Source organism: Cystoisospora suis (assembly GCF_002600585.1).
Source record: "Cystoisospora suis strain Wien I chromosome Unknown contig_5889, whole genome shotgun sequence".
Taxonomy (NCBI): domain Eukaryota; phylum Apicomplexa; class Conoidasida; order Eucoccidiorida; family Sarcocystidae; genus Cystoisospora; species Cystoisospora suis.
Genome location: NW_027158678.1, coordinates 1 through 11,807, shown reverse-complemented (window position 1 = coordinate 11,807; position 11,807 = coordinate 1). Strand labels below are relative to the sequence as shown.

At 41.3% G+C, this 11,807-nt stretch overlaps 2 protein-coding genes across 2 annotated transcripts in view; one reads left to right on the top strand and one right to left on the bottom strand.

Annotated features, from left to right (window-relative positions):
• Positions 1–5,890, top strand: part of CSUI_009689 (major facilitator family protein) — an 8,631-nt gene extending 2,741 nt beyond the window's left edge. Inside the window, exons 2-6 of the mRNA XM_068069800.1 lie at positions 327–499; positions 1,628–2,253; positions 3,245–3,416; positions 4,058–4,136; positions 5,130–5,890. Of these exons, the coding sequence (XP_067918222.1) occupies positions 327–499; positions 1,628–2,253; positions 3,245–3,416; positions 4,058–4,136; positions 5,130–5,268 (1,189 nt within the window). The 3' untranslated portion in view covers positions 5,269–5,890. The remainder of the gene's footprint in view (positions 1–326; positions 500–1,627; positions 2,254–3,244; positions 3,417–4,057; positions 4,137–5,129) is intronic.
• Positions 5,891–6,720: 830 nt separating this feature from the next.
• CSUI_009688 (uncharacterized protein) lies at positions 6,721–11,480 on the bottom strand (the record flags this gene model as incomplete). The annotated part of the gene is made up of 2 exons (XM_068069799.1): positions 6,721–9,300; positions 10,589–11,480. 2 exons carry the CDS (start codon positions 11,478–11,480, stop codon positions 8,048–8,050), a joined length of 2,145 nt encoding a protein of 714 aa, XP_067918221.1. The 3' UTR covers positions 6,721–8,047.
• Positions 11,481–11,807: the final 327 nt, after the last annotated feature.

Here is an 11,807-nt window from a genome sequence, read left to right as displayed (position 1 = left end):
TCTTTAATCTATCTATATGTCTGTCTGTAGTCTATCTATCTATCTATTCATCTTTCCTTTATCTATTTCTCTACTTACTTATTTTCTTATCTATCAGCTATCATCTGATATCAATCTCCTCTCTGTATATATTCCCCATCATCTCGACCTCTCCTTATTCATGTATCTTCTATTTCTCCAAGTCTAGACCTTCTCCGACTCTCTGTAAGAAAGACAAGTGTCCCTATGAGTGACCCTCTTGTAAGCAGCACCAGGTTCCTCTAATCCTCTCTTCTTTCTTCTTATCTTCTCTTTTACGTGTCTCCGTTGTCTCTCTGGACACACAGCACAGTGCTAATGGGCGGAGTCGTTATAAGTGCTGCAGTAGCTTCATCTCCTAACTTTCTTCATTCTTATCCTCTCTTCATTCTCGTCTTTGGAGTGGCCTATGGCTTTGGCCTGGGGCTTGCCTATACAGCGCCGCTTGTCTGTGCTTTATCATGGTTCCCTAATCATAAAGGTAACTACCCACTCCCCTCTCTGGAGACCCCAGCATACACACAGATATATATACATACATATACATACACGCAAATAGACTCATCTATTCACATAGATTCACATATAGCCATCTGAATATATTTATACCTATATATATTTCTCTCTTATACTTCTTGTGTCACACACATAGATAGATAGATTAAAGATAGATACATAGATAGATGGATGGATGGATGGTACGGGGGATGTATTGTGTATTTGACTATGTGGAGATCCAGGAGGAGATACTTGAAGTGGAGCAGGAAGAGGACGACTGAGAGAGAAGGAAGGTTGTAGTGACCTTAGCTTCGCATAGATGTATCTGCTCTCTCTTACGAATTGCTATCTAGAGATCTTTCAAGAGGTCTCTCTTCTATCTTGTTTCTTCTCTCTGTACGCCAAATAGTCACTTCATTGATAAGCGTTTCGGACGTTGACCTGTATAGAGAGAGATAGAGAAAAAACATCATGGAAGAGGACAGAGAGAGCTAAGCCAAGGAGTACGTAGGATTCTTCTTAATATGATAATGCCGGTCTACACATTAGATATAGATGGATGGATCAGGTATCTAGATACGTGGTATCTATCCCCCTCTAGATCTATCTCTGCACATCATAATGGTAAAAGTAATAATGTGTTGTCCTCCGCTTAACGCTCCCTGTAGAAGATGCATTAGTCTATCTAGCTATCTATCTATCTCTAATCTATCTGTCTATCTATCTATCTATCTTTGGTCGATCTTCGATCTGTCTATCTCTCTATCTTTAATCTTTCTATCTTTAATCTATCTATGTATGTTTCATCTCTTTAATGTCTCTTCTCATCCATTGGTTTATCTGTTTCTTCATTCTCACTTTTCATACAGTCCACCATAGTGCAACTCTTTGATGTCTATTGAGCTAGCTAGCTAGCTATCTCTAGACATCGTCAGTATCACTCGTGAAGTCTCGCCTTCTTCTCTTCTCTCCTCTCTTCTGTTTCTTCACTCAACTCGATACCTCCAAAGAATGCCACTTCCTTTGCTATCTGCTACTTTCTATCCTAAACATTTCTCCTCCCTCTCTCTCTTCATCTCCGCTTTCTTTCTTTCTTTTCTGTCCGTGCCAGGCATTGTTAGCGGCGCCATTACAGCGGGCTTTGGGACAGGCGCTCTCTTGTTTTCTCCTCTTCAGACGTCTTTCCTTAATCCATCCAACATTGCTCCTACGAGCTCACCTTACATAGAGCAACCAGCAGAGCTTTACTATAATAGCGAGAGAGAAGAGGAACTTTCTATTCTTATGAAGGTCCCACTTCTTCTTACACGTCTATCTGTATGTTACTTTCTTCTTATCGCCGCCGGTGCTGCTTTGCTGCGTCCCCCCCAATCTCAGAGAGGAGGTGGGATAAGGACATTATCAGCATCATCTTCTTCGAGTGTACATACACCTCAACATGGCGTAGGAAAAGAGAAAGTTCAAGATGACGTGGGAGACCAGATGACTATGTCTGTTGGAGACGCACTCCAATCCACACCTTTCTGGTGTCTTTGGTTTCTCTTCTTCTCTAATGGTTTAGCTATCTGCTTTACTGCAACCTTCTGGAGACTCCTAGCTGTAGACACCAAGACACGGATGTATATCTTGTCTGAAAAACAGCTAGCGCTTGTCGGGGCTGTAGCAAGCGCATGTAATGCTCTTGGAAGAGTCTTTTGGGGCCATGTCGCTGATAAAAAAGGATTTCAAACATCTCTGGTAAGACAGTCTCTCAAATCAAGTGTAGAGACACATGGACGTCTCCGAATATAAGCCGGAGAGTGATATCTACTCTTTCTTTCTCCTCCCATCCTTCTAACGTCAAGTTTTAAGGGAAAGTTCGTTGCAAGAAAGCAGGCTAAAGGGGGACGATACTGTAAGGGTGTCCATCGCATATACCTACCTATCTCTTCATAGCCCCGACTACGAGCGAATCTATCTATCTGTCTATGTGTATGTATGAAACATTACGTATACGGACGTACATAGACAGTGTATGTGTGAAACACTAGACATACATCTGTATATACGCATATATATATATATATATGTGCGAGAAGAGAAGATCTGTGTAAGAGAGTGAGGAGGGTGTATGCTGCTATTCCTAGTTGATGTCTTCAGCTACATGAAAGTAAGAGAATCTCTGGGATTCCTTCTTTATCTTCTTCTTTTGTTTTCTCGTAGGTTTCCATCTTGTCTCCTGTTTTTCTTTTCATTCCTGTTGCTCTTCTTCTTTTCTGCCTCGGAACACCCCTTGCTTCTCTCACTCTTTGACTTTTCTCCGCTATCTATTTTCCTTCTACATCCTGCCTGATATGTACTCATCTCGATATACACTGCTTTCTATTCCACCGAAACCATAGTCGTAGTTGTAGGAGTAGTTGACCTCCTCATATGGTCTCTCTTCCTGATTCAAGCACCTCATTCCGAGGTGTATATACACCCCAGAGATAATGAGCATAATCTTCACGTCTACTGATGACGACGAGAATGAGCAGGATCTTTTCTTCTTCGTCTTCTTTGGACGCAACTTCTGTAGGCCCTCGCAGACTAAGCCGATATCGACCTAGGTATAAATGACCCTTTCTACTAAACAACTTCTATCATCTTACTTTCTTTATCTCTGATGCTTCTTTTCGTTCCTCTTTCTTTCTCACTCTTTCTTTCGTTTCTTTCTTTTCTTCTTTCTATCTTGTTTTCTGTCTTTTAGCAAGCACTGAGCGGTATTTGGAGTATCTTGCTCTTCTTCCTTCCCTCGTCGGCATCGAATGGAGGAGGTCTACTATATGCTCTTTGTGTATGTGGAAGTTTCTTCTGTCTAGGAGGAAACTTCTCTGTCTTTCCTTCAGCTGTAGCCTCAGTATTTGGGCGACAAGCCATTGGTAAGATTCTCTATCTGTAACATACACACGTGGCTACCCATGTAGCTAGTCATGTCTAACTGTTTCGGTGTCTCGTCTCGTGTTGGGATCTACAGGGGAAGACAAAGGCTTCTGAGATTTTAGCCAACAGACTTTGAAAGCGCTTCGGCCCTAGATCAAATCTCGAAAATTTCCATCAACATTTGCTTTCTGTCCATGAACCTCATGACACATAGATACATCTCCATACACATATTTACATACATACATGCCTACGTACATACTCACATATCCATACACATATCTTCAGATGTACATGTATGAGTGCAGACGTATGTGTAGCTTCAGACAGCTCTCTCTTTCTATCTTAGATTATCTATCTGTCTATCTTTTTCAATTTACCTATCTATCTATCTCTCTTTGGTCTACCTATCTTCAACCTGTCTACCTTTCTATCTATCATCGCTCTTCTCACGCAATGTTCCTTCCCTTTGCTCGCTATATCTTGAGTTCACGGAGAAGCCATAACTCTTTCCTTCTTAAGTAAATCTCCGCCCTCCACATAGAGGAAGAGACAGAGAGACGAAAGGGACTAAGAGTTTTGACCTCCTAACGATGTAACTCTTCTTCTTCTGTTTCTTTTCTTCTTCTTCTTTCTTCAGGCCAGTTGTACGGCTTTCTCTTTGCTTCTCAGCTAGCATCCTCTCTAGGCTTTGCTTATCTTACTCAGTGCGTCGCTCAGTAAGTTCGAGATTTCTCTCTTCTTTCTCTTCTTCTTAATCCTTTCACCTATACACGTCATCAAATGGAATTCTGGAAAATAAAGAGATAGCGAGAAACCCATCTCTATCTCTTCTTCTTTGTTTTCTCCTCTCCTATCAGTGGCTCCCGATCATAAGAGACATTCAGGTGCACATACACCTCGCTGTCTCGACCTTGGCCCACTGGGGTGGATATATAGATGTGGAGCGAAAAAAGAGATGCCTTTTGCTTCTTCTTCTTCTTCTGTAGTCTTTACATGAGAGTCTTCACTTCTCAGTTCTCTCCATCACATCTCGCAAATCTTATTTGAAGACCTATATCGATGATCTAGATACAGATATATGTCTCTCCCCACATATATCTTCTTCTTTCCTGCGGCGAGATTCCTATAGAATGACGTACATGTATGCGGAGAGAGTAAATCTCTCTATCTACCTCTTCACACCTACATAAGCATCATTCTAATAGATAGACAGATAGATTAAAGATTAATAGATAGGTAGATAGATAGAGATTCCGAGTCATGATAGATGAAGTTTTTCTTCTGTCCCTCTTCTTCTTCTTCTCCTCCTCTCTACAAATGGCAGACCTTCCCTCTGTGTGATTTCGTTCTCTCTCCGTCTTTCACATCGTCTTTATTTCTCCGGAGAACGACCTACCTTGGCGTAATAGCGAGAAGCTGCATGCACTCTACGACCTCGGACGAAGAACGTAGAGAGGAGGTGTAGATCTCTCAACCTTATCTTTATACCAGGACAGCCATGGGGATTAGCTGCTGAATAGAACGAGAGAAAGAGAGAGCTTAGAGAGACTGAGAATGTCTATAGAGAGTGAAAGAGAATAGAGAGGGAAGAAGAATCACACACTTATCTCTTTCTCCCTTCCGTCGTTCCTTCCTTCACGAGTTTTTCTTTCACTCTCTGTCTTTCTCTTTTCTTCTTTCCTCTTTCTTCTTCTTCTTCTTCCTTTCAGATCTCTTGGGACAGACGGTTTGTGTACACTCATAGCTCTCTGTACAGGCACAACAACGATCTCAGTCTTCTTCTTTCCTTCTTCTTCTTCTATCTCTGAGAAGAGACGGAGACAGCATCACCAGCTCAAGGTCTCTTAAGTTCTGCTTCTCTTCTTCTTTTTCTTCTCTTCATCTACATATCGAAGAAATGCTATAGATACGCCATACATTTATAGATATAGATAGCTAGGGGACATATAGGTGGAGTGTACACATATGTGTTTATCTTTGTATGGATGTATGTCTCTATAAGTGTGTAAAACGTCTCCTCTTCTTCAGAACTAAATTCGCCCGAGATGAGCGGAGATTTATCCAACTTGATGTAAGAGCGTCTTTCTCGTTCTTCTCCGTCTTCTTCTTTTTCTTCTTACCTTTTTCTTTCATGGTGTCTCTTTTCTTCTTCTCCCCCCTCGATGTCTCACTTCTCTTTTCCTGTCTCCGTGGCATAGCAACTTCAACGAAAGAAAGAAGAGTCTCTTCTTCTTCGTCTCTCCCCTCCTAGATGTAAGACTGTCTACGATAATAATGCATGTACATACACTCCTACTACGATGCTTGCTTATATGTGTTTACACACCTACATCTCTCGACCTCTCCATGGATCTAGGTCTTTCTCTTTCCATCTCTACATACATATAGATACATTACATAAATATATCTATTAACGTCATATATAATGAATGTAGGGATCCTTCACCTATGTATCTCTCTCCTGCGTGTTATATACATATATGTATATATATATATATATAAGGAGATATGTATGTAGGGGGATAGAGATGTTTGACGAGTGGTTGGTATTCTGTAGATGGAGGATGAATGAAAGAAAAAGAAAGACAGATGAGTTCACAATGAATGAAAATGCCTCGCGGAAAAAAGCAGTTTGAGAAAAGAAGCTCGTGATGAAACTGATCGTGACAGTGTCGGTGAGGTGTATGTACACCCCAGGAATTTTCTGTAGTGTCGTGTGTTTTCCTGTCTCAAGGAAACCGAGATGTTTCTTCCTTCTATTTCTCGCTCCTCCTCTTACTTTACTTTCTCTCCCTCTTCTCTAGTCTTTTTCTCTTCTTGCATTGGGAAGCATGAAAAGATCAAAGATCTCAATTGAAGAACTTCATGCAAGCGGGCTGCTTTGTCTATCTCTCTCTTCCTCTCGCTTCTCGCAATCTAATCTCCCTCCTTCAGCCTTAATAAATCTTCTCTTCCTCTTTCATGAAATAGCTCTCCTCTTCGGATAGACATCGTCTTATATTCGAGGAACTATCTCGCTTGTTGCCGCTTTCTCTAGAGAGATGCATAAATACAGAGACAGATAGATTATTACGTAGAAGGTTCGAAATTCTTTCGCAGGCTTAAGAAGGAAGAAATCTGGGAAAGCTGCTTAACTAGGAGAACAATATAAGAGGTTGAAGAACCTAGACATCATCCTTGTCTCAGTTCAGACATAAAGTCGTCGTGTGCTAGCTAGCTAGCTATCTAAGTCTCTATCCAGGTAGAAGCGCAGAGAGACAGGATCGATGGAAAGACACACATTGTTAAATGCGTCTTGCAGGAGCTCGAGCTTTGAGAATTCTTTAGTTTTTTCTTTCGTAGAAATGAAGGAACTTTCAAAGACAAGCTTCTTCTCTTTGATGAAAGAAAAGAGAGGAAAAGACATATCGTTCGAAAAGAACAATAAACATGAAGGGATGAGCTAACTAGCTACTTGATTAATCAAGGAAGAAAGACAGAGATACATACATAGATACATTCACTGGGGAGAAAGGCGCCAAGCCCAAGATACACTGGAAATCCCTGGTGTATGTGAGGTATAGACGTGAAAAGGTAGAAAGAAGACAGACATACAATAGCTGAAGAGAGAAAGAAAAGTACAAAGATTTCTTCTCTTCTTCTCGAACGAAGGGGTGTAAAGAGTTCTTTCTCTCTTCTTCTTTAACCTCTTGCAATCTTCTTTCTTTGCCGTAAGGGGTGACTGAGAAGAATGTCAGAAGGAGGTTCCTCGAATGAGATCAATACTGCTGGCTAATTATTTTTACTAGTATTAGTACCCTCTGTAACATGAGACACATCTCTCTTTCTTTCTTTCTTTCTCTCTCTCTTAGCTTCCAGAAGGCTTGGATCGATCAGATGCGATATATAAGGACTACAGAAGATATACATACAGCTGATACATAGATAGATAGAGACAGAGGAAAAGAGACAAATAGAGATAAACAAATAGATAAATAGACAAAAGACAGACAGATTGAAGATAGATAGATAGATAGGCGCATTGAAGACAGACATCGATAGAATAGGGGGATTGGTAGACTGCATCGAAGCGAGGGAAGTTGAAGACAAAGAGACAGACAGATAGGATAGATAGATTAGAGATAGATAGATAGCTTAAAGATAGCTAGATAGAAAGATAGATTAAAGATACCTAGATAGATCAATAGATACAGCGGTAGACGACAGATTGATAGACTACGATTCCCATGTGCGAGAGGAAGTCAAGCAAACAGAAAGGAGAAGAAAGAACTCCCTCATTGCTCTATTCTTCCTCAAGCACTCAACAGAATAGAAAAGAGGCGCTTTTCATCTCCAGGAGTGAGAGAAAAGATGAACGAATGAGTGATCTGTTTTCTCGTGTAAGAAATAAAGAAAGAAGTTTTCCATTGTTTGATGAGAAACGACCAATAGGCGGGAGTCGGCAAAGCTGAGGAAAAAATCTTTGTGAGGTGTACATGCACGTTATCGAGGTGTACGTACACCCGAATATGACGTCGATGAGAAAGTCTAAGGCTTCTTCTCTTTTCATTGGTCCCTGCGTCCAATGAAAGACTGACTGACGGATCTCTAGAAGACTCTCCTTCTCTCCATATTATTGGCAACTTTACTATCTTGTCTTGATCCTTCCTCTCTTTCTTCTTTTTCCTTCTTCTAGAATACCTCTTAAGCCTTGAAGAAGAAGAGGAACATATCTCTTCTGTATGGACAGAAACAACTTTTTATCTACACCTTCACTCATTCTCTCTTCTTCTTCTATCTCTTCTTTTCTTCTCTTCTCTCCCGACTGACTTTGTGGTAGCCTAAGAGTACTTCCCCTATCCTCGTCTTTTCTTCGTTCTATTCTTTCTCTAATTTTCTCTTTCCTTCTTCTTCTACTTCCTCTTTCTTCTTCTTCTTCTTCTACGACTTCTTCTTGTTCTCCTCTTCTCTCCCCATGAAGACCAGCCGCTTCATATGGCTTACCAAAAATAGTTCTTTCTTCTTTCTTCTTCTTCTGCTCTTCATCTTCATCTTCTTTCTCTAAATTTCCGTTTCTCTGAGAAGGACCTATTTCAGAATCTCCTCTTCTGCTATTTTCGCTTTCTCTTTTCCTCACGTTGAAGGAAGAAAAGAAAGATCTAAAGAAGTTTCTCTCACGTGTTTTACTTGCCTTTTTCTCTTCATTGTCCCGAGGGAATGGATTCGTTTCTTCTTCTTTCTTCTTCTCTTTCGCTTGCTCTTTGCTGCCTGTCTTCCCCTCACATGCAGGGAGATCAGAAGACATGTCGTTTGTCATCTCTTTTCTTCTTTCTTTCTTCGATAGAAAAGAAGGAAGAGTAAGAAAGAAAGATCTCCAGTCGTGCTGCTGATGTGGATGAAAAGAACGAAAAGAAGAGAGAGGAGACGAAGAAAGAGAAGAAGAGGAAGAGTACGCCAGAAAACAGGCTAGAATGGCTTTCCTTATTTCCCCATCTCCAAGGAGAAGGAGAGACTGCAAATCACATCTTTCTTCATAAGATAAAAGGACCAAAGGAAGGTCCTCTGCATGCTCTTCTCCGTCACAACTATAACGATGAGAAGGAGAAGAAGAAAAGACAATACAAGAAGAAGTTGTCTTCTGTCTTCTTCTCCTTCCTATTCTGTCTCCCCTTGTGAAAGGGAGACCGCTGTGTCGATGTCTGTTCACAGGGATGGAGGAACTTCTGCTTTGTCTCCTCATCGCTAGCTCGGGATGATCGTGGGGAGTAGCTAGCCAGCTCCTCTGTCCAGCTAGCTGCTGGGAGTTCAAGACGTGTCGATGCTTAGGGAGGGGAAGATCAAGAAGAGAAAGAGAATCGATGAGACGTAGAAGATGTGCAAGTTCCAAGGGAGATAGACTGTCTGCAATAGCATGGAAAAAAGACCAGAGAAATTCCGTAGCTCCTCGTGTCTAGATTCAGTTCACTTGCTTTACAACATATACACATCCATTCATATACACAAATATATCGTAGCCGTCTATAAATAGATGAAGAGATTAAACGATAGACAGATAGATTACAGATAGCTGAATAGAGTAAAGATAGGTAGAGAGATAGAAATTAAGCCGACATGATGAGGGAAACTTTGTAAGAAGAACACAGATGGGTAGAGAGATGAATAGACTCTTAGATCTATGGTGTGTATGAAGCGACACCTGTGTAGATACATGTCTAAAGGAATGAAAACAGGAGACTCTGTAGCTATCGAGAAAGAGGGAGGTGCGATCTAAAGGAGTTGCACTGATCTACTATCTCTATGGACTCCCCTCGTGAAGAGAAACAAGACGCGACACCTCGAGTCATCGCACGAGAAAGAAGACGAGTATGTTGAATACGTTCCAAAAAGTCATAGCCTTTTCGATGGAGGGGTGTATATACACCTGAAGGTTCAAGTCAAGTCCTACTATTCATCGATACATCTCCATACATACATATGTGTATACATTTATCTATTCTCCCGTCACACTTAAGTTTTATCCATCAAGCCTCATTCATTTCTCTCTTTCACTTTCGGGAAAAATGTGTTCTTTCTCTTCCTCTTCTCTACCTCCTAGCTTCGTAAAGACTATTCCTCTTCCTCTTCTCTACCTCCTAGCTTCGTAAAGACTATTCCTCCTCTTCTTCGTATCCGCTTCTCCCCTTCCTAGTGTCTGTTCTCGTAGCTAGCCGGTGTGTGTAGACACCTCAATCACTTTCGATGTCTGTTCACAGCTAACTCGTGTCTATCTAGACAAGACATATTCTCTCTCTCTCTCTTAGGTCACCCAACTGAAAGCATGCAGCAAAACTAGCTTGTCTTAAATCCTCACTCCACCTTCTTATCTCCGATGTAGATAGACACCGACATTTCCCTTCTACCCTGAGAGAAGATCGGCAGAAAGAGTCATATAAACACAACGCTATTGCAACTCTCTTCAAATAGACAGGAGGACTATCGAAATACCACGAAATGGTAGGGCACATTAAGACGTCTTGTTCTTCTTCTTCGTCTCCCTCTTCGGCTTGGATAGATCCTCGTGTCTGAAAGAAGAGGAAGACATCTCTTTTAAAGAATTTGGACAAAGAAAGAAAAGAAAATAAGAAAAGAAGAGAGAAAAGTCAGGTGAAGAGGGTGTCCCGATCATAGGAGGCGCACATAGCTTCCTCACTTCTTTCGACAGCTTCTTCAGACAATGCCATCACAGAGGCTATTTCAGGAAGAGGAGATAAAGAAGAAGAGAGAAAAGAAGAAGCTCTCTTCCTCATCTTCCTCTTCTTCTTGTCCTTCTCTTCTTCGTCTTCTTCTAAAGGTTTAGATTCCTGCAATCCTTGTATGGCAGGTGACTCTTCATCTTTCAATTTATGAAGATGTTCTCTGCACACCTTGCTGCTCCTATCGATGGATTCTCTTCTTTTTCTTCTTCTTACCAAATTCTCTGAACGAGGAGAATGCGAAGACAGAGAGGAGACAACTCTATCTTTCTCACTTGTTTGTTCTTCTTCTTCTTTATCTTCTTCTCTTGGGGGTGAAAGTGTGAGAAGGCTCTTCTCTCCCGTAGACTTTAGAGACACTGCGGATGGAAAGGTCTCTTCGTGGCTTGCAGAAGAAGGTACTTCAGAAGAGACAGGAGAAGATAGTGATAGAGAAGAGGAATAGGAAGGAAGAGAGAAAGGAGAAGAAGAGAATAGAGGAGAAGAAGAAGAAGAGTCTCTCTGTTGCCTGTCTCCTATGTTCTCTCCAAGCTCCTTTTTCTTTCTCTCCCTTTCATTACACGGAGAGGAAGATGACAAAGGTGTGAGACATGTCATATGTTTCTCTTTTCCTTTCTCTCCTTCTAGGTAGACTTCTCCTGTATCCTTTGTCTTCGAAACCTCGAGATCAGAGAGATCTTCTTTCTTCATCTTCATCCGCTTTATCATGTTCTTCTCCTCCCGCTCTGTATCTTCTCTCTTTTGTCTTCTCTCGAAGAATGAAACGTCAGAAGGAGATAAAAAAGAAGAAGAAAGAGAAGAAGAACTTCCGCGGAGAGACGCAACGCGTGCATCGAAGCCCCGGCTCATTGTCGAGGCGACGTCTTTCAAAAAGATTCGAGCGAGATTCTGGTGTATCGAGTTCTTGAGCTGTATGTACACACGAGCAAACAGAAAGGACAACTCCTTTGATCTCTCAAGAAGAAAGAGGAGAACAAATCGATCTCTTCAGTGATCTGTACGAGAAAAGAGAGCTCTCTGTCTCTCTCCTTCTGCTCCTTCTTTTCTATCGCTTGAATCTAACAGGTAAGAAGAGGCGAGAAATTCTTTTCATTGAGACAGCCACACACAGGGGAAACCGACCCTCGTCTTTTCAAAGAGAAAGAAAGAAGTAAAAGAAAGAAGAAGATAATGAAG